Source organism: Vigna unguiculata, chromosome 3 (assembly GCF_037176805.1).
Source record: "Vigna unguiculata cultivar grain cowpea cultivar isolate G323 ecotype 2 chromosome 3, ASM3717680v1, whole genome shotgun sequence".
NCBI lineage: Eukaryota > Viridiplantae > Streptophyta > Magnoliopsida > Fabales > Fabaceae > Vigna > Vigna unguiculata.
In genome coordinates this window covers 48,824,677-48,851,673 of record NC_140794.1, presented here as the reverse complement: position 1 = coordinate 48,851,673, position 26,997 = coordinate 48,824,677, and the positions used below count along the sequence as shown (strand labels likewise).

Sequence of the window (26,997 nt, the reverse complement as noted above, 5' to 3'; positions counted from 1 at the left end):
ATCGTTCTAAAAAAAAGGCTTAAATAAAACATGTATCACACCTCCAATGCAACATAATACAAATAATGTCACCTGTATAGTGTTTCGTTACTGATTTAAATGGCGTAATAGAAAAGGACCAAATAAAACACGAATTGCGAAAATGATGACTATTTTAAACATTTGGTAAAAATGAGGATCATTTTAAACATTCTATCAAAAGAAGGACCATCTGCAACAAACACTACGAAAATGAGGATAAAAAAAATATTTAAGAAAAAAAAAATAGTATGTCTTCCCCTTGAATATGTTTGCTGATGATGCGCGATAAGTTTCGTTTTAAATCTTCAATCAATAAATAATCTAATACTATGGAACATATTTATTTTATCCTATTATCAAGTTTTAAAGTTTAACTTATAAATTTTACACTAGAACTCCCCCACTTATTTTCGGGTTCTACCAGCTTATCCATTATATTATTGTTATCATTTCTCTTTCTCTGTTACTCGAATGCCTTTCTATTGAAGTCTTTCGAAACATAAAATAAACAAGTATAATGATTTATGGGTGCCAAAATAAGTATATTAATATCTTGTTTAGACTTTGAGAGAAAACGAAAATGATATGAATTATGCGATTAGACAAGAAGTGAGAGTTAAGAAAAAAAAAAGTGTAATAGATGTAGACAAAATCAAAGTGTTTATGAATTATTTTTCTAAGATTAATTTAGCTATTTTCTTTCCATTTAAAAAAGTTTGATGGTGTTTTCAATCAAATTTAAAAAGCTTTTTATTTTCAAATTTAAAATATTCTTTTAGTCTCTCAAGATTAAGAATAAAACGTTATTTTAGTCAATAAATATTAAATTTAAGAAATTAAAATAATTTTTTAAAATTTAAAGTTTAAGGTTTTAAAATTTAAACCTACTTTAGCCTCTTAAATTTAATGTTTTGAAGTTAGTACTATACTTTTGATTTTATTTTGAAGTACTATCTTAAAAAAAAAAAATTTTGAAGGATAAAAACTAAAACGATCCCAACTTGAAATAGCTAAAAAAAAAAAACTGGGAAACCAATAGCTTTGTTGGAGATGTAAAAACAGAGATGTGGCTTTTTGATTTGGAAATATGAACAAATCTCTGGCGTTTATTGCTACAGCCATTTCGACAAGGTTCCGCGTTCCTCTTCCTCTTCCTCAAATTCAATACCGATTCAACTGTTCTTCACCCTCTCATCCTTCATCCAACAAGCTCTTTGTTGGAGGTCCCTTTCTTTCTCTCTCTTTCTTTGTGTGTGTGTTATGTTCATTCTTTTGATTTTATTGACTCTGTGGTTCTTTCAGGGTTGTCATGGTCAGTGGACGAGAAGTCGCTCAAAGACGCTTTCTCTTCCTTCGGAGACGTCACTGAAGGTAATATGCTCCTTAATATTCTTCTAGGTCTTTGTCTTTTACCAATGTTTCTGACATGAAGCTACGTGTTCGACGTTTTGTCTCACTGAACTGTTGTTGCAAGCGTTGGGACTTATGGCTGTCTAGAAGTGTAATTTTTTAACATGTGAAATTTAATCTGCTGTTTCATGCTCATAAGACTCTGATATCATTGTATATTTCTCTCTACTCCCCCATTTTCTTTCCACCATTCCAGAATCACCGTAGATGTTTTAGATTCTGATTGCCTTGCCTTGTGGTTTCCCAAATCGCAGACAAATTCAGATAACTTGCAAACCACACTTTGAAACCTTGATTCTCTTTATACCTGTGATTACTTCTACTTTTGATCTGTTATTTTTTTTTAGCACTATTCAATTTTTCCTTCCTTGTTCTTGTATTTCATCTGCATTTGGTCAATTTTTTTTTGTCTCTTCTCACAAATTTGACATACTGTCATGTAAGTTGCACTTGTCATAAGTTCGCGTTCACCCAAGTGAATGGGACAAAAAGACCAAACATGCATACATACATGTAAACACCTGACCAAAATTCAATTTTCTTCTCGCGTAATATGCCCCTTCGTAAAATTAATTTGAAGAGAAAAAGTTGAACTCAATTTGTCTGTATTATTCTCATCAATCAGTGATGTACTGGCATATGGGCTCATGTGCAGGGGAAAAGTTAGTAACTAACCAATTCTAGTAACCGACAGCTAGATTCAATTAACAAACTCATTCCCTCCTTTTCCCCGTTTCTTTTTTTCATCATGTAATACCCCGCTAGCTGAGGCCCGGTAAATATTGACCATTCCCAGCTTAGAAACCTACTGACGGTAGGTAACAAGGATAGAGATTCTTGTAGAAGACATGAGCAGTCTGATCACCGGTAGAAATGGAAATCAAATTCATGAGGATTGTAATATGTTTCTCCGGAACGATGTGACTGTCATTGTCTGTTTGGCGCATTCATCAAATACCGGGTTTGCAGCAATACGGGGTGCACATTTACTGTCACTGCATTGAACAGGTTGCTTGAGACTAGTGACATGTTTACAGGTGGCAGGAGCAAGAGCGCGATACTGTGCCACTGATGAAGAACGAGCTATAGTTGGTCTTTTAGACCGCCAACACAACAAAGATTATCCCAAGAAGAAGCAATAACCTGTAACCGAGGGATGAGCATGTAGTAGGAGTATACATAGTATGGGTCGGGATGGGTTAACTTACGTTCCTACTCGGCCGAAATTTTGATAGGGTCATTTTTTAAAACCCGACCTGATCAAGACTCAACAATATTTAGGACAAGACAAGACCTGGTTAACTCGACATTACAAATTGATCTTAAATTTATATACATCTAAATTGTTGAATTAAAGTAAAACACAACTAAAACATTGAATATTCTTATATATATATATATATATATATATATATATATAAAAGATAAAATGACATCAGTGTAATTATAATATCATATTACAAAACATTATTTGTTAAGTCAAGAAGTTGAATTGTTTGTTTATACATTATTTTTTAAAAGATATACTTTTCAAAAGAATGTACAACATGAGTTCGGGTTGGAACAGTTGTAACTCGAAGCCATCCTCAAAATTCACTGGGTCTATTCTTAGATCCGAATCCGTCAGGGGCAGCTTCTTCCTGCATTGCCATACATTTCAGCCTGTTTGTGAAATGACCCATTTACCGTTATCTTCTTCCCTTCATCTTCTTTTTCCTGCACCAGCTTGCACCCATCTCCCCCATGCTTCATCTTCTTCTTCTTACACCAGCCCTGCAGCCCTCTCCCCCACACTTCATCTTCTTCCTAGATCAACCTCGCACCCTTACTCTTCTTCTTTATGTTTACTGAAAAATACATTCTAGATTGTGCAATCCATTGAAAAATTTGTATTATGGATTGTGCAATCCGAAATGAAAAATTTGTATTATGAATTGTGCAATCCAAAATGCATTTTTTGTATTCTAGATTGCATTATCTAGAATGTATTTTTTGTATTCCGGATTATGCAATCAAAATGCATTTTTTATTTTTGTATTTTGGATTTTGCAATCTAGAAAGTATTTTTTGTATTTTGGATTAAACAACCCGGAACTAAAAATGAAAATCCTAAACTAGAAGGTAAATTTGGAACTTTAAAGTTTATGGGGTGCCAGTTGAAACTATGGAGGTGCAGGAAGAAGTTGCCCCGTCAGAGTCCCTTTGGGCTAGGCTGAGTTAGTGGGATGGGCCAGATCGTAAACACCCCTAGTATCCAGACATCCACTCAATTTGCATCACAGAAATGCAATGTCTGCAAGGAAGAGCAATGCGGAAAGCAGTGGCCCTTTCCATGTGTACCCTTCGAGAATTTTGAAATGTGTGCTGCCTTGATGTGAGATCCCAGCTAACAATGATCTAAGTGATAGAGTCCTTGTTGAAGCTCGCCAACCAATCATCCTCAGTTGAATGTCCTGAATTGAACATGCATTATCAGCAAATAAAAATCTGTTATGTTCGTATTTTGCAAGCTGTGATATTGACACCACGTTAAAATAGAACTGTAGCTGGCACAATTAACCCATCCTCAGGAATAAATTGCTGAAAATTTTACATCATCAGCAGATCCAGCATTAAAGACATCATCATTTGTCCTTTTAATTGACATGGTAGTAATTCTATTGTATTTTTGTGATAAAGATAAAAGAAGTGCACACTTGTTCAGTCCAGTCAACATAATCTTTATCAGATAGACAATAGAAGACCTGGCTGATATCTATAGATGCAGCAACCCAAGGATTTAAGCTGTGCCTCTTAACTTCTATAAACTTAGTTTACTAGATGTCCTTCATTTTAGACATGTATAAAAGATCACAATAGGTGGCCGAAGTGTAGATTGTTTGATTCTTATCCTATGAGTAGGTCAAGAGAAAGACCAAAAAGGTGGTGGAGGAAGTCAAGGGAGATCTTAGGCTAAATAATATTTTTGAAGCTTTGGTTTAATCGGAACAACTGTAGGGTGATCCATGTGGTCAATCTGTTACTCCGGAAATCTTAAGTTCATTGAAATAATTTGTGAATGGCAAAATATTTGCTGGAAAGCCTACATTTGTCGTCCATTTTCTGTAACTCTTACCAAATTTCCTTGAGGGAATCTCTCTTAAAATTCCCTCAATGCATCGTAGGCAAGATCATCGTAAACTATAATTTCAAAAATTGAAGGTGATACAAATTTCAAGATCCAGGAGATTACCAAATTGTTGCATCTCTCCCAGAGGTCATAAATCTGATCAAACTTATCTAACATTTGAATGCTTCTGTCAACGAATTTGAGTTGTTTCTTCGAAATCAGCAAACACCTGATTGAAGGCGCACAATTGTTGGAATTTTTACCTGTTAGCGGAGGACAATCTAGAGTCCTTGCATAGTAGGATTTTCATTCTAATGAACAAAATTGGGACTGGTTGGATTTGACTAGGGTTTATAGCAATTGAATTGGAATTATTTTGGCTTGAATTGTTCAAACTCCTTTGATTGGTTCCTGGTAACAAAGCTCGAGATAAATCTAATTTAGATAGAAGTTGAACTCAATTGATTTGTATCATTCTCATTATGGGGTTGAGTTAAGCCCTGTGTCCAATTTTTAAGATAGTACCAAAGCCTATCATAGATCTGTTATTGGGCCGCCACCTTCCTTTGCCACCTTCCAAGGTAGTAGCCCTAAGTGTGAGGGGAGTTTTGAAAGCCACCTTAATTGTGGTCACCCCTATTCTGCCTTAGGTTTGGCTTCTTTGGGATTGCCTTAATTGCAATCTCAAGAGCGGTGAGGTTAGTCCCACATCAACTGGAGCAATACACTTACTGTCCTAGAGGCAAAAGTCACCTATAACACATACAATGCATCAATGCACTAGCCGTCCTAGAGACAAAAGTTTCCCACAGAGAGTATTCTTCTGCCATTTATAACAATAAATAATGGGATTAGAATTCAGTTTTGGTATCAATATAAAGAAGTTACATTTGGTATCAATAAATAAAGGGGTTATTACTTTTTAAAAACTCACTTTTGGTAACTATTTTTTGTTGTATAACCGAAGAAATGTGGACACAGCTCAACAAGGCCCTATGTTTCCCCTAGTATATATATACTCCAAATAGATTATTTTCACAAATAACTGTCATCCTATATTTTCTAATATAAAACTTATTTTGTTCACATAATCCTAAAATTTCCAATAAACAACTGTTTTCTAATTTCCTGCGCGCCCTAAACTTGAGAAAAAAAATTAAGGAGGTATGAACTGCTTCGAAACCCAAAGGTTGTGCCATGTAAAATCTTGGGAGCAAATTTGTTTACACAAAAGAGAAACTCGGGCAACAGGACGTGGAAGATTGTTCAACGAGGAATTACACAATTGGGAACAAAGTTGATGAGCTTTTCTGCGAGTCTGATGATGAATATAAGCTATGCTTATGTTTGACATTGTGTATATCGAGAGCTTTTAATTGTCTTTAGCTGTTCTGTGAACATGTTGTGTATCTCTTATACCTTTTCCATCATCTGATTTGTTCCTTTCCAGTTTACAAAATCTGTTACTGTCTTGATCTTCTGCTCTAAATTATTGGAGACCTTTTCTTGTAGTGAGGATAGTGTATGATAAAGACAGTGGCAGGTCTAGAGGTTTTGGATTTGTCATTTTTTCAAATGAAGATGATGCCAAATATGCAAAGGAAGCAATGGATGGAAAGGTCAGACAAAGAATACCATATTATATCATTTCCTGTAGAAGTTCCTTCTGAAGGTGATGTTTTTTGCAGGCATTGTTGGGCAGACCATTGAGGATAAGTATTGCACTTGAGAAGGCCCGAGGTGTACCTGTTGTAGTTCCTCGACTTTCAGATATTGGACATTTGAACAGGCGCTAAATTTAATTTGCCTCACTAAATCCATGTAGGTAACATCATATCTATTGTTAGCTGATGCCTACGAAATTTGTATTGATTATCGTGATTAGCAGTCAGAGAAAATGAAATTTACAAGCAACTGGAAATCAATTCCTTAAATCTGGGCAAAAGTAATGTGTTAAATTCAACTTATTTTACAAAGCAATTGCATATTTTTGTTAGAATCATGGTGCTTTTTGAGAAATGAAAACGATTTAGCCAAACTAAGCCCAAACAAAAATGCATATTTAAGCAGCAGGTTATTGCAAGCAATGTGACTAGTTAAAATGGATTTCAATTATAGATCCAATATATTTTATTGGATGTAGACCGAAAATCCTATCCATGACCACCATTACATACTAGCATGTGTTTGAGTTAAAAGGTTTACATTGGATAAAAATGAGTAAAATGAACAATGTATTAGTAGAATGATCCAAATAATGTTGTAATGTCTTATTCAAGACTCATTGATTGATTCTCCTCAATTCTCTCTTAAAAAACCTCACTACATACATATACAACACTAAATCAACATAAAGGACTTTGGAGTCAAAAGTTTCTTGTGTAGGAACTAGTCATATTCAAAGTGGCAGTCATTGTTTCATACAGCAACAGTGAAAGAACATAAAATGTAAGAATACCCTACATGCTTCGTAAATCCTTACTTGTCGCAAAGAACAACAACTGTTGCTACATATGTGGTGGTTCCCTAAGCCTCACTCTTCACCTGACCCATCACTTTTCTTGTGATTGCTGCCTCTTAACTTGTTTAACTATCATTCAGATATAGACCTTTAGAGCGGTAATAATTTTGTTCCACAATACTTTTTTTTTGAACCACAGGTATCCATGGTTTCTATTTACTAGTCAACTAGTTTTCTTTTATCAAATTGGTTCATTTTGAGGTGAGATGAAAAGTGAAAATATCTTAAAAGAAAACAAAAAAAAAAATGGAAAATATCATAGAGAGCTATGAAGTAGCTCTTTCCACCGCGACTTCATGTTTAAGTTGAATATCAAACTTTAATATATTTAGTAAGTGATCCAAATGCATCATCATTTGTGTTTACCAGTTTTCATAATGAAAAATTATATTTTCATACCTAAAAATTGAACAAAGTAAAATCTGTGTATATTTTTCATACCATGAAATGGAACAACATAAAATGCATATGCATGTGTGTTTTATGTTATCATGTATTTTTATATTTCTAACAAAAAATAATATTCTTTTAAAGAATTTTGTTTGTACTTGTGTTTCCTTAATTAGTACATAGGGACTGATTAGCATATTTTACTATTGTATGGATTTACCTAATCTTGTGAAATAGTGATAGCTTTGACTTATTGTATGGTTTTTGATATCAATAAGAGGTAATTTTACTTTATGAATCCAAGCTGCACACACACAAACAAATTAATTATAATTCATGGAAAATATTTGTTATATTACTATTTTTTTTTTAAATACTCCAAGCTTCAAACAAATAAGATATTATCTTAATAGATTTTAGATCGAAATATTAGTATCGTCTCTGAGAACGAAAACGAAATTTCAAAAGATAAATCCTCGATTTTCAAGAAAATAGAAAAGTAATTTCAATGAATCCTTATTATCGTAGTCCTCAGTTGGATCAGGACTAATGATAAAACTTTATTTTATAAATTGATTTGCTTAGCTTATTTGTTAAGGATTTTCTATGGGTTTTTAATTAATATTACACTTAAAGATAAATGATGGGTTAAACTGAAATGCTTTTTCTATATTTAAAACACGTTACTTTCTTATTGATTTTTCAAAACCAAGTCTCGATGCTAATACAATTGAATTTTGGAATTAACAGGTGAACATCACGTTTAGAACCCCTTTTTATCTTGGCAATTACTTCCCGCCATATCCTGCACCCATCATTTCCGAAACTTATTTTTCTGGAATACAATAAATAATTCCGGAAATTCTTTTTCGGAAAGCAAACATTTCCTCATTATACGAAAAACACTTTTCGAATGCATTTTGATGGGTGGGAGAAGAAATTTAATGGAGTGCGTGAGATTATTACCTTTTACCCATTGAACTGAATGGGTCGGCCCACATGCACTTCTAATTTTACACACACACATATATATATATATATATATATATATATATATATATATATATATATATATATATATATATATACATTTTTATTATGATTGTATATAAATTAATTAGAACTAATTTGGAGGCTTTTCAATATTTTTCTTAAATTCTTATTGATGATGACTCTTTATTTTAAAAATTATTTCCATCATCCCACTAAAATCCAGTTGCAACTTTAATAAATATATCCACTTGATGATATAAAACGTATGTCTTTTCTAATTATTACCACGAAATTCTAACAACCTTCTTAAATACATATACTTGGAAAATATTCAACATGCAATAATTTCTTCTCTTTTTTGGCTAAAATATAATTTTAGTTCTATATTACCCTTCTCAAATTATATTGATTGTTTCCAATAATTTTAGGGTGCAACTTTGATTTATTTATTTATTTAAGACTTAAAATTGGTGTCAAATATAACACAAATACCATATATAAAACGCAACCGATATGGGATGTAAAAAAAATAGTTAAAAACAGATACAGATAGTATGACTTGGAAATTCTGTAGACAAATAATAAAAATTGGAAAAAGAATGAAGAATTTGTAGCAACCATTGAATTTGAAGTTTGAGACTATTTTGAGTTGAAATAATTTATAGCAACCATTGAATGTAAAATTGTTATCTTGGAAAAGTAAAAACATATGGTAAAATGATATTTGTAATAAACAATCGAAAAAGAGTGTTTCTGAATTCCAGATGTATATCATTCAAGTGGTGAACTATCATTTAAATGATGAATATGTTGAAAATTTTCTAAATATGCGAAATGTGGGATAAATGTGATATTCATATCGTCAGTTATTTTTATAAATGGATTCATTTGTCAATCAATTTTATAATTGTTGCATAAATTTTGATACTGTAATTCTATATAATTGACAACAATTTATTATGACAATTACACTATGGTTGACATATATCTCTATAAATTTCACAAGTGTTATGTGTTTTAGGTCATCAAATTTATCCTCTCCTATCGTATGTTATACCATCCAAGTTTAGAGAGTGGGAGTTTGAAACGAAAAAACACAGTAAATAATTTTTATGAGAGTGACAATGGTGAAATGCTAGTCCTTAATCTTTTTCCGCATTAATTTTACACTTGGTATAAAAGGGTTTAATACCTATGCCTTGATTTTTGTATCTGTCGTGGTTATCCTTTTGGATTCTTTACTTGTTGTTTTTACTGTGTTTGATGTCGAACATAATAATATTAGCGTGGGAGGTGTCACAATTGATGAGGTGATGCTAACCAACGGTTGAACTTTGCGGTTATGGGTACAAAAGATCTTAGAGCATTTGCATTGTGGTCCTTCGAGGTTTTGGTGGAATCGCTCTATGAATATGATATTTTTTTTTTATGTACTCATGTAATGCATAATGTTATCACTTGTTTATGGCAATTGACACCATTCCTGAACAATGGGTGTGCTGATTATTTTGAGATTATAGATGAATTAAAAATACACTTTTTATGTAGTTAAAAAATTTAAAGTATATAATTTTATTTTATATTTATATTTTAACGTGAAATATTGTATGATGTGATAGTCAAGTAATGTTTTTTGGTTGAATTATTGTATGAGTTCATTAAGGATTGACATATGATTGTTCCTTTTAAATCTTTTGATAAAAGAACTCCTTTATATAAAAAATAGAGAAAATCGTACCATAAGGTGTTGTACATGCTATAAGTTTTTGTATATAATATATGTTCTTGTACGGAATATAATAGAGTATAAAACCATATATGATTTGACACAATTATTTTGTGAATCTTTAGACTCATTTTTTTACTGCACCATAAGATGAGATAATATAAATTATATGTTATATGATTCATTTATATACATGAATATTATTCTTTATTTTAGTTGCACTATAAATATATTGATGCAAATATTTATTTAAATATTTGAATGGGATATATTTTTAATGAATTAGAGAGTGACCATGACATTTTTGATTGATTGATATGTATAATCATGTAATAAACATTAATTGTAATTAATTATATGTGATGTGATGAATTTTTACCCAAGAATTTTCTTATATCTATATGATTAATTAGGATGAAATATTGGATTATATTTCTCAAATTGCTCACAAGAATTGAGAAAAGAAACATAGTCTAATAGTTTTATCAGGTTGGATGAGTCTAATTGATTAAGGCTTTAGTCCACATACAAGTTTTATGTGACTAGATTCATTCATTAAGATGCGTGTTTACATCGATAAAACATAATAGTATAATAATTTTATCATTTGATTAGATGAGTCTAATTGAGTAAGACTTTAGCCCACAAGAAAGTTTTATGTTACTAGATTCATTCATTAACATACTGTTTAATAAAACATAATAGTATAATAGTTTTACCATTTGGTGTGATGTGAGTCTAATTGAGTAAGACTTTAGCCCACAAATAAGTTCTATGTCATTAGATTCATTCATTAAGACGTGTTTGCATAGACAAAACATAATAGTTTTATCATTTGGTTATGTGAGTCTAATTGAGTATGACTTCAGCCCATAAACAAGTTTTATGTCACTAGATTCATTCATTAAGACATGTTTGCATTGATAAAACATTATTTTGTTATAGTCTCAAATTATGATAATGAGCATGTATTTTTATTTTAAATTTTGCAGTTTCTCAATTTGTGAATATTTTTTATAAAAACTTAATTTCTATTTTGCGATTTGCACTTTTGGGTATTTCTTTTAATGTTATAGAATATGATTTTACTTTGTTGAATAAATCAAAAGTGTTGGAAATATTTTAATATAATTTAAAAAATAAATAATTAAAAAAAATTATGGCGTTACTAATTTCTTGCATGGACTTTTAATTTGATAGTTTAATGTTATTTATGGTTAGTGGCTATATTTTTTATTACAATTTACTCTTCTATCTCCATTTTCTACCTATAAATACCACCTAGGTGTATGAGAAAAGACACAACAAAGACAACAAACACTAGAGTTCTCTCAAAAGTGTTCTTCTTTTCTTTTCTATATTATCTCTTAAAACCATGGTGTTCATAAGGTTCAGAGATCTTTTGCTACACTCGATCAATCTGACAGGTTGTTGTATCTTGAGAGAGAAGCGCATATGATTTTGTTTTGCCTTGTGCAGTAGGGACGTTTTCTCTATAAGGATAGCGTTATGTATGCGTGCCTTAACCAAAGCTATTTCTACTCCTTACCTCCTTTTATTTTTTATCTATTTTTTATTATTGTTATAAGACTTATTGGGTCTCTGATTAATATTCTTTGATTCATTTACATGTTAGTATTATTATTTCTCTAACAATTATTATTGTAATAATTTTATTATTAATAATATTATTTGTTTAATCATTTTCTAACCAAAAGTTAATGGTTTTTTGTGAACTATGTGACGATATTTATTGCACTAATTACAAATTAGATTGCTTATAGTTAAATTCATGTTTCTGTTGGGTTAAACAATGTGTTGTTAATGAGAATTCCTCTATATTATGGCCTTGGACACCTCGCCATGAAGTTTCCCTCTACAATAGGAGATATTATCACAATGCATGGAGATTAGAAGACGGCATAGGAATGCTTCATAGCTAGTTTGAACCTACCACTTCCCCCACTAACAACTGTGAGATCCAGGAAATTCATAAAAATAAATAATTAAAAGAATATAAGAAATAAAAGGTTGGGACTACCTTAGGAGAGTTCTTTGATAAATCCTAGACAAGAAACAACGTGAACCTAAGTGGTTTAGAGCACTTAATTAGGTTGAAGGGACTTGGGTTCAAGTCTTGAGTATGTCATTAGTAGATTTATTTAATTTTGTTTTACTTTGCTACTATATTGTGAATGTGAAAGCATGATTTAAATCCATACGAAGGAGTAAATTGATAGGGAACATGAATTAGTTTGGTGGTTGGGCAGGAACTTGGTAGTTGGGAGGTCATGGGTTTGAACCTTGTGTTAAAGGAAATGGACTTTATTTATATTTTTGTTTTGCTAGGTGATGGAAAATCTGAAAAACTATAGGAATTCCATGAGAAACCAGAGGGTGTCAGTTTAGGTGCACTAAACAAGAGGGAAAGGAATTTAATTCGTTTTAGGTTATAAAACTTAAAAATAAATTTAATTTATTTTTCTTTTAATTTATTAAATTGGGCTGAGTTGGGGAGAGGGAAGGGAGTGTGTGAGAAGGCCAAGAGTGAGAGTGAGTGATAGCAAAGGAAAACAGAGAAGAGGTTAGAAATTTTCGTGCTCTAGAGGGTGTGAGTGAGGGTTGAAGGAATTGAAGAAGATACCTATAGAGGGGGCCTTGGACAACAAGCACAATTCGTTAAAATTCAATTGGAGCGAGGATCAGAGGTAAGGGGGGCTAATCCTTCTTCTGTTATTGTTTGACTGTGTTCAAATTAAGATTTCAAAGTGATTATGGGATGGTAAATTTGTGAAATTTACTTTTTGAGTTAAATTATTTGTGTTAGGGGAGCTGCAAATTGTGTCTTTAAATCTTTATTTGTCCTTTATTCTCTTGATGCTTATTGTATGTGATTTGAGAGAGAGTCTGACTGTGATAATCAAGCAATAAAGAATGTGATTTCCGTAGTATTGAATCTGCTTGGTGACCCTATTCTTGTGATTATATGATTTTATCCCTTTCTGCTTGGCGTGATGTTTAAAATTTCCCTATGTGGAATCGTTTGTGACATGGGCCAAGTTGGGTCTCTTTACGGTCTGTTTTGGGACAGTAACCGTTGGGTCTGGGTTGCTGCGTGATGAACGCGGTTTTCCCGATGAGGGGGGGTGATAAATGTTGTGTTCTTTTCATTTCTCTTCATGTACGCGGCTAAAACGTGGAAGAAGTTTGATCGATGGTCGAGTTTCCTGATTTCGAGTTTTGTAGTGTTGTGTGAGGATGAGCTTTGACACCAGGAAAACGTCTGCAGCCACCTAGCATGAAGGGTGTCAAACCTCTCAAATTGTGGGGTTGTCTATAGTGATGGGTCGTGCAGTATATTTCCAATTGTTCGGTATGGTGCGACGTTGAATATGCGCATATACAGGTGATGTAGTTATACTGTTATTATAGCTTCATACCAATAGAGAAATGGTTTTGCGATGCTTTTGGAGTGGAGACCTTATGGGGACGTAGCCTATATCTAGATTGGGGATTAGATTTTGTCTTGGTATAGTGTCCAGGTGGGACCAAGATTTCTTTTTATTAGATATCACATGAATACAGGGGTTCTTTATTCTTCCCATGGTTTGGTTAAGGTGTGGTGTTATTTTGGGGAGGGGCCCACGGGCATGCAAAGGGTATGGGGTGTAGCTTTGGTCTCTTAGCAATGTGATAATGCAAGAGTAAGAGAAGATACGGACCCACACGACATTTTGTTTCCATGCCTTATGTTTTACGCATACCACCTTAACTGCATAGCCAATCTTTCATTCTTTTCTTTTCTTTGTAAACAATGCGTCAGTACCTTTTTGAATGAAAGTAAAGTCAAACTAATGGAATTCTCTTCATAGGATTCGTGGAGGCAACCAAATCTAGAATAAACAAATTCAATTATTTTAAAGTTTTGATTAAACTAAACTTTTTCGTCACTTTACAATGAGGACTGCTCTTGGTTCGAATGTTAAAAAAAAAATTTCGTATGAATAGTCAAATTAAAGCTACGGAAGTCTAGTTTCCAACCCAACAAGAATCAACTCATTTGGATGTCTATGGAAAACGTAACGATCGAAACAGTGAGCAGACGTCGGGACGGGAAAGCTGGAAAAAAACACTGGAGGATCCCTAATTTTCGTTTTTAAATTGCCAATAGCTTAGACCTCCAAAAATAGTGGTTTAGTAGTCAAATTAAAGATATGGAAGTCTAGTTTCTAACCAAAAAGGAATCACCTCAATTAGACATCTGTAGAGAGAATTATTGATAAAACTGTAAAAGGTGTCGGTTAGTAACGTTGACATTGTTTTGTAAATGAGTATTCTAATTTCTGGACTTCCTTAGGCCAGCGCCTGGCTTTAGTGGTTGGTCTCGCCAGGCGAGATTCGATGCTTGTATTGTTGAGTGAATGTGTGGCGCCTGGCAGCGCTAAGGGTGGCGCCAGGCGGTCAGTGAAGTTGTTCCACTTGACAATTGTCTAGGCAGTGTCGGTGTTTTATTTTCTGCTGCGGTAGGTAGTTGTGCTAACCTTTGGGATTTAAGGACTAAGTTCTTAGTGGGTTCGGGATATGCTGGATTAGTTACGAGCGGGGAGGTTCGTAACGGAGATTTGAGATGCGTGATTGATGCGGGCGGGGAGGTCCGTATCTGTTGTACTCTTGTGTGGGGATACGAGCGGGGAGGTTCGTATGTTCCGTGCTCACACTTGAGGCTACTATGAGCGGGGAGGTTCATAGTAGGTGTTCACGCATGTTGGACTACGAGCGGGCAGGTTCGTAGAGTTGGACTACGGGCGGGGAGGTCCGTAGAGTTGGACCACGAGCGGGTAGGTTCGTGGGAGCATGATAATCCCGAAGGACCAAGGTTGTGAATGGATCTATCTCATATAGGTTATGAGATTGGGGTATAATGTTATAGAAAGGTCAATAATCTAAAATTGATTAAGTTGGACTGGGTGAGGGTCAATTCTTATTATTTTATTGTTTGTATTATTTTTCTTTTCAGCTCACCCTTGCTTGTTTGTGTGTTTGTGTTTGGCGATGATCACGTGACTTGTTACGTGGGAGCAGACGTGAATTCAGGTGATCATGCTGATGCTTAGCAACAGAGCGGGGCTACCGATGGGGGATTTTCTTTATGTTATGCTTTCCTACCTTTTGTAATAGACATTATGATGTTTTATCCATTATGAACTTGTAATAAAGATGAGATAGTACGAATGGATTATAGCGAGACAAGTTTGAAATTTCCCGCGCTTGGGAATTTATTGTAATGTCTGATTCTCTTAAAGTATATTTTGTGAAAAATCAGTTTTATCTAGTAATATCCATCTGGGGTGTTACACCAACAACATCAAAAGAACCTAAGTCAACGACACAACGTTGGAGGGAAAAGACCTCAACCCTAAAATGAACATGATGCACAGATGGAACTAGTAGGAGAGACAAGGGGTTTCCCCTACCACAATCAGGAAAAAGTTTGAAGATAAGGGCTGCCATCGGTGAAGAGGGTGAGAAATTAGGTAAACCCTAGTGGACAACGTTGACCTATTTGCTTAGACATGATATGCCAAGTGTACACCCTATAATAGCATCATACCAGCTATCTATGTTCAAAGGGGCGAAGCGAAACTGGTGTCATAAAAGAGGAGGGAGTTGGGTGAAGAAAGAAGGTAAGCCACTATTAGGTTTACAAAGGAGGTTTCATTGGGAGATACAACACATCAATGAGACCTGAGCCTAAGCACATAAGGCATTGACACCACTCTCAACCCAAAACCTTAAGGCGATGGGTTTTTGGGCCTTGATCCTTATATGGTGCTCTACTTTCTCATATCTGGTCAATGTGGGACTTAGACTCACACTTGGATTCCTAACAATCTCCCCTTCAAGGGTGAGTCCCTTCAACCACATTGGTACACTCCCCCTCCATTGGTGTTATATCTCCCCAGTGATACCCCCTCCTTATAAACCTAACAAGTGGTATCAAAGCTTGGTTAAAACCGGCTTAGACGAGTGCAGGTCCCTGTATCGAAAGTCTTCCTGGCAAGGGTTCCAGGTAAGCGTGTCCCGTTAAGATGAACGACAGTACGAGAAGGGGTACTCGTGGTGGGGAATGCTTTCGCTGGAGGGGGAGTGTACCAATGTGGTTGAAGGGACTCACCCTTGAGGGGGAGATTGTTAGGAATCCAAGTGTGATTCTAAGTCCCACATTGGCTAAAAATGAGAAAGTGGAGCACTATATAAGAATAAAGACCCATAAACTCATTGCCTTAAGGTTTTGGGTTGAGAGTGGTGTCAGTGTCTTATGTGATTAGGCTCAGATCTCATTGGTGTTGTTCTCCGCAATGAAACCCCCTTTGTAAACCCTGACAACCACCAAGGTTGAGGCCGAGAAACTTTTAAAAGCAAAGTCCATCAAAGAGGCAAAGTACACGGCCTAGTTAACTAACGTGGTATTAGTCAAGAAGGCAAATGGAAAGTGGCGCATGTGCGTGCCCCAAGGACGTATACCCTCTACCAAACATTGACAGACCATCAAAGTTTAGAGATTGAGAGTTTGAAACGAAAAAGCACATTAAATAGAGTGAGAGTTTGAAACGAAAAAACATATTAAATGATTCTTATGACAGTGATAATAGCTGAAGGTTAGTTCTTAATTTTTTTTCGTATTAGATTGATTTACAAGATAATTCTTATTAATTCTTATCTTAATAGTGGATTTTCGAGAAATATTATCATGATATAATTTGTTTTTAAAATATCAAATATGTAAAATACATTGAAATTAAAATAAATTATATATATTAAAACAAATAGGTGCTAAAGCTTCCTCGAGATACACCAAATTCTTCCGCTGCATTATGATGGTGAATTTTTCAATGTGTTCCTAATATCATGTATTAGTATATGATATAATATACTTAATATTAATATTTTGAAAAAATCCCGTGTAACAAGTTACTTTGAATCATAAAAATACACTTAAAGATTCTTATAATATTAAATATAATTATATGGCGTTTTTCAAAGTAAAAATGTACAAGACCAAACAAATCTAGCTACTTTCTAGTGCTTTAGATTTATATATTTGCATATATTTGTTTGGGACTTCTAGAATAATTATATATTTGCATATATTTGTTTGGGAATTCTAGAATAATATGGTTTTAGTTTTTTAACAATTTTTAAAACCTTTTCATTATGCTGTATTATTCGAAAAGAATAACATAACTGATATATAAACCAACAACTAAAATTTAGTTGATGTCGCCAAAATATATTGTGCTAGTATTTTATTCCCTCTTACTCTGTGTCCGTGGATACAAAGATATTATCATATTCACTCTACCTTGATGATAAAAATGTGAGAGAATAGATATTAATTATTACATTATTATTAATAACTTTCTACAAAATGCATTTTTTTTTTATCAAACAGGTGAATGTAATTATATATTATATTTACTTTTATATACAAGTTATAAGTAAAATAAATAATTATACATTGAACCAATTTATATATATATATATATATATATATATATATATATATATAACGGTTATAAAATGACTTTGAATTAATATTTTAAAAAATAATTTTGTATTGATTTACATTTTTTAAATATATTTCAGTGGAAAGAAACTTTCAATTTAATTGTGAATTAAAAATTATTGAAAGTTATAATAGTTGCTATAAATGGCATTTGATCTTTATCATGTTAGATAATCATCTTTTCAAATAATTATTTTTCTTAAAGCTAAGGTATAGAAACTGTTTAAAACAGGGTTGTGATTTACGTTCTTTGTGGTTCACGTTAAGCACAAAAATGAGTGAAGTTTGTGATTAATAATTAGTTAGGTGAGTGTTCTTTACTACAATCTATACAAAAATTGGTTATTTGTTGGGTTACACTTTAGACTAACACATGGGACACTCTATTGATCACATCTAATCTCAACCCTTGGGACCCCACAGGAGCTGTGATCAAAACCCAACAATTTAATATTTGAGAATAAAAAATTTGTTTAAAAATAGACTAAATTAAAATCTGAAAATTATAATTGAAATATTAAAAATAAATTAATCACAATCCAAATGTCTTACAAAAACATTACGTGCATGTAATTTTCGCTTCCGATGCTTCATGAAAAAAAGTTAACATGTTTCTATCTATCGTTTTCTCTTCGCTCTGCCTTTCATGCTCAGAAATTGGATAGAAATAATCATTACAAAGCTCTCTGATTGCACTAAAGCCACTCCCACAGGTATGTGTGATTGCATGAAGGAAATTAAAAAGGAAACAAGTCAAAAAGTTAAAGAAATTATTGTGTGTGTGGCAAGTTTTTTTTTTTTCTTTTTTCTCTATTATGAGAAATTGCGTAAAGCTAGCACCAGTTTCACAACGAAATGTTTAGTTGAGGAATAGCAGGTGAATTTTTCAATCAAACTCTTTTGTTGAGCATCTTACATCAAAGGGGCCACAATATAAGTTGTATTCAAATATGAGATGAATTATAGAGGCAAATCAAAAATTTATTAATTAGGAGAAGGTGGCACTGTATTTGGGAGGGTATTTTGGCATAATCAATCCTTGACTTTGATGCAAATTGCATTCATTCTTTCATAATCCAACCTATATTGATAAAGGAGTAATCACTCAATTAAAAACTCAACTTCACCCTTAAGTATGAGTTGAGTTAGCTCGATCTTCAATTTAGGACAATTCAGTTCGACTTTGCAGGTCAACTCGACCCGATATTTAGCTGACTCAACATGACATTCGGCTCAGATTGACTCGACTCAATCTTCGATCTAAGCTGACTTGATTCAACCTTCGATTAGACTGACTCGACTCCATATTCGGCTTAGGCAAGCTCAGCTTATCTATGTTCGAGGCTTGCTCAATTCAACCTTCGAGCGGGGTCTGCACACCTTGACCTTCAACCGGACTGACTAAACTCGACATTTGGTCTTAACTGACTTGGCTTGACTTCCGATCAAACCAAATTCAGCTTAGCCTTTAGTGTCGACCGACTTAACCTTCAGCGTCGACCGACTTGACTCACTAGACCTTTGGTCAGGACCGGCTCGAGTCGATCTTTGACCCAAACCAACTTAGCTTGTATTAGATGTCAAGATGATTCGACCCCACTAAAGGTTGACATGAATCAACTTTTTGAACTTTCTTCATGTTGACTGATAAATTCCTCATCTTGTGGAACTTTAATTTTCTTCCCTTATTGAATGGATTTCAAATTATTATTTTAATTATTTAAAATATCTTCCTAAAATATCTTAATTTTTAATTTTTTTTTTTAATTTTTTTATCTAAACAAATCATTTTATTTCAAAAATTTTCAAATTCTTCAAATAAATTAATTATTTTTTTAAATTAACTCATCCAAATAGAACACAGTTCCATACTTAAATAAAAGAATTTCAGTCTCTGCACTTGATGATGCGGAGTTCCATCCAGGTGTTCCAACATACCTCTTATTTTGCAGAACTTGCACCAAATAAAGTCCAAAAGATGTAGATGTTTGGAAATGGTTCATAAAAACTTGCAAACAACACCAATTATCCCAAATGAAGTTATAAGTGTTGAACTAACTGAAATAGATTCCTTGCAAATTGCATTAGTATACAATAGTTATTTTTTTCTTTTTGAAGATTAAAGGTTCCAATACAACTCCACAACATCATCAAGAATCTGACAAAATTCCAGAACTTGCAAAACATAATTCAGACAATGCAATTCCAAAACTATTCAGTTTTTTATAAAAATAAATTGCACTAAAAATAACTCGTGAGATCAATAGTCCATAAAATGAAAGTTTTTAAATAGGATTACGTTGAGAAAAATAATTGTTGGTGCATAAAGAAACAAAGTTTATTAAAATCTTCAAACTGACTCTGAAAAATGAAGAGGAGACAAAGTAATTATTGAGTTCCATTTCTTTATCAAATTGTAGGTCTGTCTTACGAAAAAAAAACAAAAAAGGAGAGTGGGTGATGACAAAGCATCTCTTTTCCCCCTCGAAGAATCCAATTAATGGTAAGAAACAAACGCTGCAAGTTTATAATATTCTTAAATTTCTGCTAAAAGTTTAACAGTGTTCCAAGTAATAATGGTTGGGATCCAAGATCACGCATATACTGTATGTCATACATTAAAAAGCCAGAAGTAATCATCATTCATCATTGCTATTTTCATAAAATAATAAAAATATGATCATCATTGTACGTCACATGTCCTGTTGCAGTGAAAATGTTAATAGCCTACAAATATCTTCCAGATAACTATTTATTTGAATTTATACATATGCACCAAGTATTATTTATCTATCTACTCAATTCATTGAGCAATGCATATAAATTGTATAAATTATTTTTTATGGAGGATTTTTTTTAACTGTTGTTACAACATAAAACAGAATTTGCATTCTTAAATTAAACTAGTTACAATGCTGTTAAAAAGAATGAATTATTTTCAATATACAATTCTTTTAGTTAAAAGTATATATGCTTGAAAAATTTATTTTATTTAAACTAGTTTTTGTCTTGGCAAAAAGAAGTACATATTAGCATTCATCACCTTTTTATAAAATGACAAAAAAGAAAAAAAAATAGACAAAGCAGTTTAAAAATAATAATAAAAATTACATTTTAAACAATCCTGATTTTATAAGGTTTCTTTGATAATTATATGTAATATTAAAATATTATTATTTGTCCTTCTTTAAAAAAAAATTAAAACTAATGTAAAATAATTTTATTGATAATATATTTTAATACATTTGTCATTAATTATTCTTTAAGTATTAAATTTATAATTGTAAAATAAAACAGTATAAATAGTTTATTTTTAATAATATTTTATAATTAAAAATATTGTTTTTTAAATAAATATACAAATTATTTTAAATAGGGTAAATAATACAAATTATTTATAAATAGTCATGTTATAATAAGATATTCTACTTACGTATCACATGAGTCCAAAAAAAAATGGTTAACTATGTTTTACGTTATCAAACTATTGAGCATTTTTGGTTTTGGTCCCTCCTTCAAACTTTAATCTATTTTGGTCCCCCATCTTCTGAAACTCATGGAATTGGTCCCTATTTTAGCATGCCGTTAGTTTTTTTTTTGAGCTAGCAAACGGAGTTCCATGTCACTCGTTATTTTAAGGGTCAATTAAGCTACAGTGAAACGTGGCAAAATAAAAGTTAATTACTTTATTTTACTCATAAGCTTCAAATACAGGATTTGAACCCTAACATTGCGATTGGAGGATTGGAACGGGATTGGAATAGTGGTAATGTGCTAAAGAGTGTGACTGAAGAGGAAGATTGGTTCGTGTTGGGGAAACTGAGACAACAACATTTGTCTGGAGTCAATTATGAAGAGTGGTAGCAAAGGTTTCAATTTTACGCAGAGGAAGATTGGTTCGAAAATATCGCAGAGTTGTGCCTCGTCTTCGGAAATAGCATCAAAAGTATGTGGGTGTGGGGAAAAATTGTTGCTCCTAAAGGCAACTACTGTGAAGAATAAGGGCAGATTGTTTTGGAGATGTAGAAATTGGGCTGTAAGTATAACAATTTCCATCACTTTTGCTTGACTTTGATGTACGGAAATGCTATAATTTTTTCCTTTTGCAGTCCAATTCACACTGCAACTATTTTGAGTGGGTTAAAGAAGATGAATCTGAATTCGAAGGTAAAGAATCTGAAATTGAAGCTAACAGCGGAAAAATAGTAGAGGAAGATGAAGTTTGCTTAGATAGGGACAAAGTTATCCTGGAATTGACAAAGAAAAATGAGAAGTTGAAGAAGAAATTGCAAACAAAGAGAAGATTAGGGAAATTCCTGCAATTTTTATTTCTTATGTTGTGGGCGTTTACAGTTTTATTTGTGGTTATGTTCTTGTTGAAGGTGAATTGTAATTAGGTTAGGTATGTAGTTGTGAGCTATGGCAGTGAAGGTTTTTATGTTTTAGGGGTTGTTTTAGATATGTATTTTATTCGTGGGGATTTGCTATTAATGAATGAATTGGTGTTTCATTTCACTTGGTTTAATTGGTGTTCCATTACCCTTGTGGAATTAACAATCTGTTGGCCATTTTTTTATCCGTTTTGGTAGCTTTATTTACATACTAGTTTGTTTTAAATATGGCTTAAACAAACATATAATTATTTACGTACTGGTTACTTCTTTACTAATTTGAAATTTTTGACAATTTGAACCAAACATATGGCTTTATTTACATACTGGTTAGTTCTTTACTAATTTGAAAATTTTGACAGTTTGATCCAAACATATAATTATATAAAGTGGACATTGAAACATATGAATTAAACAACTGCTAAGTCATTACAAAAAGCATCATGGCTGCAATGTTTTAGTAGTGGTCCATGATCAAAATCTGGCCCTTGCATCAAAAGTGGTGCCTATAACAAAAGGTGGTCCACCACATGCCTACCCACCGCTATAATGTTCCATTAGTGGGGGACAATAATGCATTCATGTACAAAAAAAAAACAAAGTTTTCACTTAATCCAACAAACCAACTACAAAGTTACAATGAATCAAATCACGTGGGTTGTCCAGTGGGTGCAGTGCTACTTGCTTGGGACCCTATAACTTGTGGAGTTGAGTTTGTTGTTATTGTTGTTGCTCGTTGTCTGCTGGTGCCAGCCAAAGATGAGGATCTCTCCCTCCTACGAGGCCTCTGCCTTCTTGCTTGTGCAAAATTGCTACATCCAGATTCAGTTGCTGCTGCTGCAGGGGTCTTCCTCTGTGTGTTCCTTTGTGTGTTACTCTGTGAAATGGGTATTCAAATTATTTTGAATATTGTATAACAAAATAAAGATAGAAAACTGGATTAAATGTTACCTGTCTGGTTGTTCTGGTTGTGTTTCTCTTTCTGCAGGTCCTGATATTATGTCCAAACTGATTACATATTGTACACTTCATTGCAATATTTTTCTTACTTATCTTTGAGTGACTAACATGTTCATTTGCTTCCCTCCTACGTCTTGGTGGTGTTTTGTAGATAGGTGGTAGCAGCTCTGGGAAATCACTTTTAAGCCACATTTGTTGTCCATTTATGGGGGTTATTTCAGGTCCATAACAAGCCAGATATGCATTTTTCTTATAATAGGGATGAACATAATCCTCAAGATTTTCTATCTTGTAGTGAATTGCAGCCACTACATGCCTACATGGAATCCCCACCAAATCCCAGAAATAACAACTACAACTATGTTCAGTTAGGTCGACAATAAATTTTTCCATGGTGAACCCTCCTACGTCACTTCAAACTTTGCCCCCCTGCCCAGACTGGAATCCAATTTGCACTTTTTTCAATTTCTTTATCTGGTCTTTTTTAGGTTTAGGCATCACATTTGCAGTATATAAACTGCATTTGTGTCTTAGGGATGCAAACCTACCCATGATGTATGATCTAATCCACTCCATCATAGTTATGATAGGTTTATCTCTAGCAATCAGAATTGAACTATTGAAGGATTCAGATAAATTATTCATCAACACATCACACATAGGATACATACTAAATTCATGTTTACACCAACATTTCCTAGGTATTTGAAGTAACCAGTTATAAGCATTAGGATTAATTTTCTGCAACTAACCCATTTTTTTTCCCAAACTTGATAGAAGGTAGCCTTTGCAGCCCCCATCATAAGGTCCCGGATGAAAACTCCTTCACCAAATCTCTTTTTAAAATTACTGTAAAGGTGTCTCAAACAGAACCTATGCTCCACTCCTTCCAATATCTCATAAAAAACTATCATTAGTCCCTGCAAAGAATACAATAATATTGCTATCATGTCAATTAAGATGTATGAAACAACAAAATTAAAACTATTTCAGATTATGTTTACCTTCTGTTGATCCGAAATGAAAACCCAACGATTGGATTGGATGTCCCCAATATCTTCCAATAATAATGATAGAAACCATCTCCAGGTTTCTTTGCATTCATTTTCCACCACTGCAAAGGCTAATGGAAAGTACTGATCATTTGGGTCTCTACCAACTGCAACCAGTAATTGTCCACCATAGGTTGTCTTTAAATGACAACCATCTACACCAATGAAAGGCCTACATCCAGCCAAGAACCCCTGCTTACAGCCATCTAAACACATGTAAAAAGATCCAAATCTTGGTTGCAAAATGGGAGTGGGTTGGTTAATTTTGATTTTAAAGGTTCCAGCCTTTACTCTTAATAACTCAGCCACATAATCATAAAGCAGAGCATACTGTCGTTAACCATCTCCCACCATGTAGTCCATTGCAATCTCCTTTGCTCTGGCAGCTCTCCAAAGTGTTACCCCAACACTATAATTCTTTCTAACTTCATCAATTATTTGGTTTACAGTCATGTTCCCCACATCTAAAAATTTGTCCAACAATACCTCTTCTTCCCTCACCTCTTCTCCCCTGAGTTCATGTCCCCTAACCTCTTCTTCCCTAACCTCTTCTCCCCCAACCTCTTCTTCCCTAACTTCTTCCATAACCTCTTGTTCCCTAACCTCTTCTTCTTCCCCCATTACCACTTTATCAGCAACCACTTCCTTGACAACCTCTGGTTGTACAACCTGTTCTTGTCCCCCCTCTTCACCCACTCCTTCAATACACTTAATAATTTCTGGCATACTAGGAAGATGCTCCACGTACAGTTCAACTTCTTCTTCATTATCATCTGCATACTTAGCTAGGTTCAATGCTTCCCTATCATCATTCAGTAGCCTTAGATTGTTGTATAGGCTTTCGGATGAACCCTTCCACCATAGTCTAACTTCACCACCGTACTTGAATTCTTTGACTATACCCAATGCTTCGAAATACGACCAACGATCAGGATCAATGCACTTAACAGCATGTATTTCTCCACCAACATACTTCACTCCCCTCTTCTTTTCAAACCTTCCCATATGATACAAAAAGAGAACAAAACCCATCTTGAACCCTACATTGCAAAGCAACAGTAAAATCACTTTGATTAAAACCTAATGGAACTACACAGAGGAAAGAAAAAATGAAACCAAAAAATAACCACTTACCTCCGTCGAAGAACTTCGCGACACGAACCCACCAATCTGTCTTCGAGCTGCAAACCAAAACCCCTAATTTTGTTTTCGAAATCAAAACCCTATTCCAATTCGCAATCACACTTTAAAGCTTCTTTTCCAAAATATCAGTTCCACTACCACTATCATGCAAGGCAACCTGGGTATCAGAAGGGTCGATTCCAATTCTTTTGTACACTTTCTGATTAACAAAACCAAAGCTTCACACTCACTCATGTTTACTTTTCGTCTTCCACGTTTGCACTGTAGCTCAAATCTGTCTTAAAGATAACGTGTGACCTGGAACTCCGTCTGCCAGCTAAAAAAAAAACTAACGACGTGCTAAACTAGGGACCAATTCCACGAGTTTCAGAAGATGGGGGACCAAAATAAATTAAAGTTTGAAGGAGGGACCAAAACCAAAAATGCTCAATAGTTTGAGAACGTAAAACATAGTTAACCCAAAAAAAAACATATATTGATTATATAGAAAATTGTGAAAATTGGAGTGGAAAAATTGATTAAAGAATCTACTATAAGAATAATTAATATTAAACATAAAAAATTAATGTATTTAAACAAAAATTAACAGTAAATTATGATATTAACAAAAATTAATATTAAACATACAAAATTTTAATTAACAAAAAAATAATATTAAACATCTAAAATTTAAAAAAATAATTAAATAATAAAATAATTATATTTTAATGTTAAAAATTAAAAAAAAAAATTAAGACCATTAAAGATCGTATTTTTTACACGTTTCAAGTTTTGGTATTTCTTATTTAGACATTCTTCAAATATTAAAGAAATATTTTTTCTTTCTTTTTAATAAAAAACTTTGAAAATTTCAAAATAATTATTTTATGTAAGAAACCATAAATTTTTAAAAAAAATCTTTTTAAATTCTTGTTAACATTATACTTCTACTTTGTAAGTTTGTGGTAGCTTTTCACCTTTAATATGTTATTCATTACTTTTATGAAACCCGAGTTTTAAATTTTGAATTGTTTGTATTGACGAATGGTATGTTTTCCAAACACGTCATCTGACATCCTGTTTAATATGAAATAATTGGTGTTTGAAATGAAAGATCTCATATCAGAATGAATCAGTGAAACTCACTTCACTCCCAAGATATTCAATGTTGGATGGGGAGACCCGGTCAAATGCCAAACACTTTTACCAAACAAAAATGGGCAATCCATTATTCAATACTAATTATTGTATCAATAATTCAACTCTCCCATTCTCATTTATGCTCTTATGGTCACAAATATTATTTTCTCACAAAATCTTTTTACTATCCCATCTTAAAAATATAGTAGTTAATATTTTAAAAATATATATAAAGAAGAAAAAAGTCAGTAAAATTTCCGGTGTTTTGTATTATTTTATTAAATTCTTTTATAAAATATAAATTTTAAATATAATATAATTTAATAAAATTATTTTGTAAGATGAAATTTATATTCATTTTATATTATAATTTTGTCTTAATTTTAATTGATATGTGATCTTTAATACACTTCATTAAGACATTTATATTTTAGATATATGATTGGATATTAATAGATAGTTTAATAATATTTTAACGATAAATGACAATCAAATATAAATATTTGTGAAATAAATTTTTGAATGATTTGAATATAATATCTTTAACTTTAATTAAATCTTACAAAATCTCTTTTTGTAAAATAAAATTTATATT

At 32.9% G+C, this 26,997-nt stretch overlaps 1 protein-coding gene across 1 annotated transcript; it reads left to right on the top strand.

Moving 5' to 3' along the window:
• The first annotated feature begins 1,027 nt into the window (after nucleotides 1-1,027).
• LOC114176644 (glycine-rich RNA-binding protein 4, mitochondrial-like) lies at nucleotides 1,028-6,474 on the top strand. Its single transcript, XM_028061753.2, has 4 exons — nucleotides 1,028-1,244; nucleotides 1,324-1,392; nucleotides 6,053-6,159; nucleotides 6,229-6,474. Exons 1-4 carry the CDS (start codon nucleotides 1,109-1,111, stop codon nucleotides 6,334-6,336), a joined length of 420 nt encoding a protein of 139 aa, XP_027917554.1. The 5' UTR covers nucleotides 1,028-1,108; the 3' UTR covers nucleotides 6,337-6,474.
• Nucleotides 6,475-26,997: the final 20,523 nt, after the last annotated feature.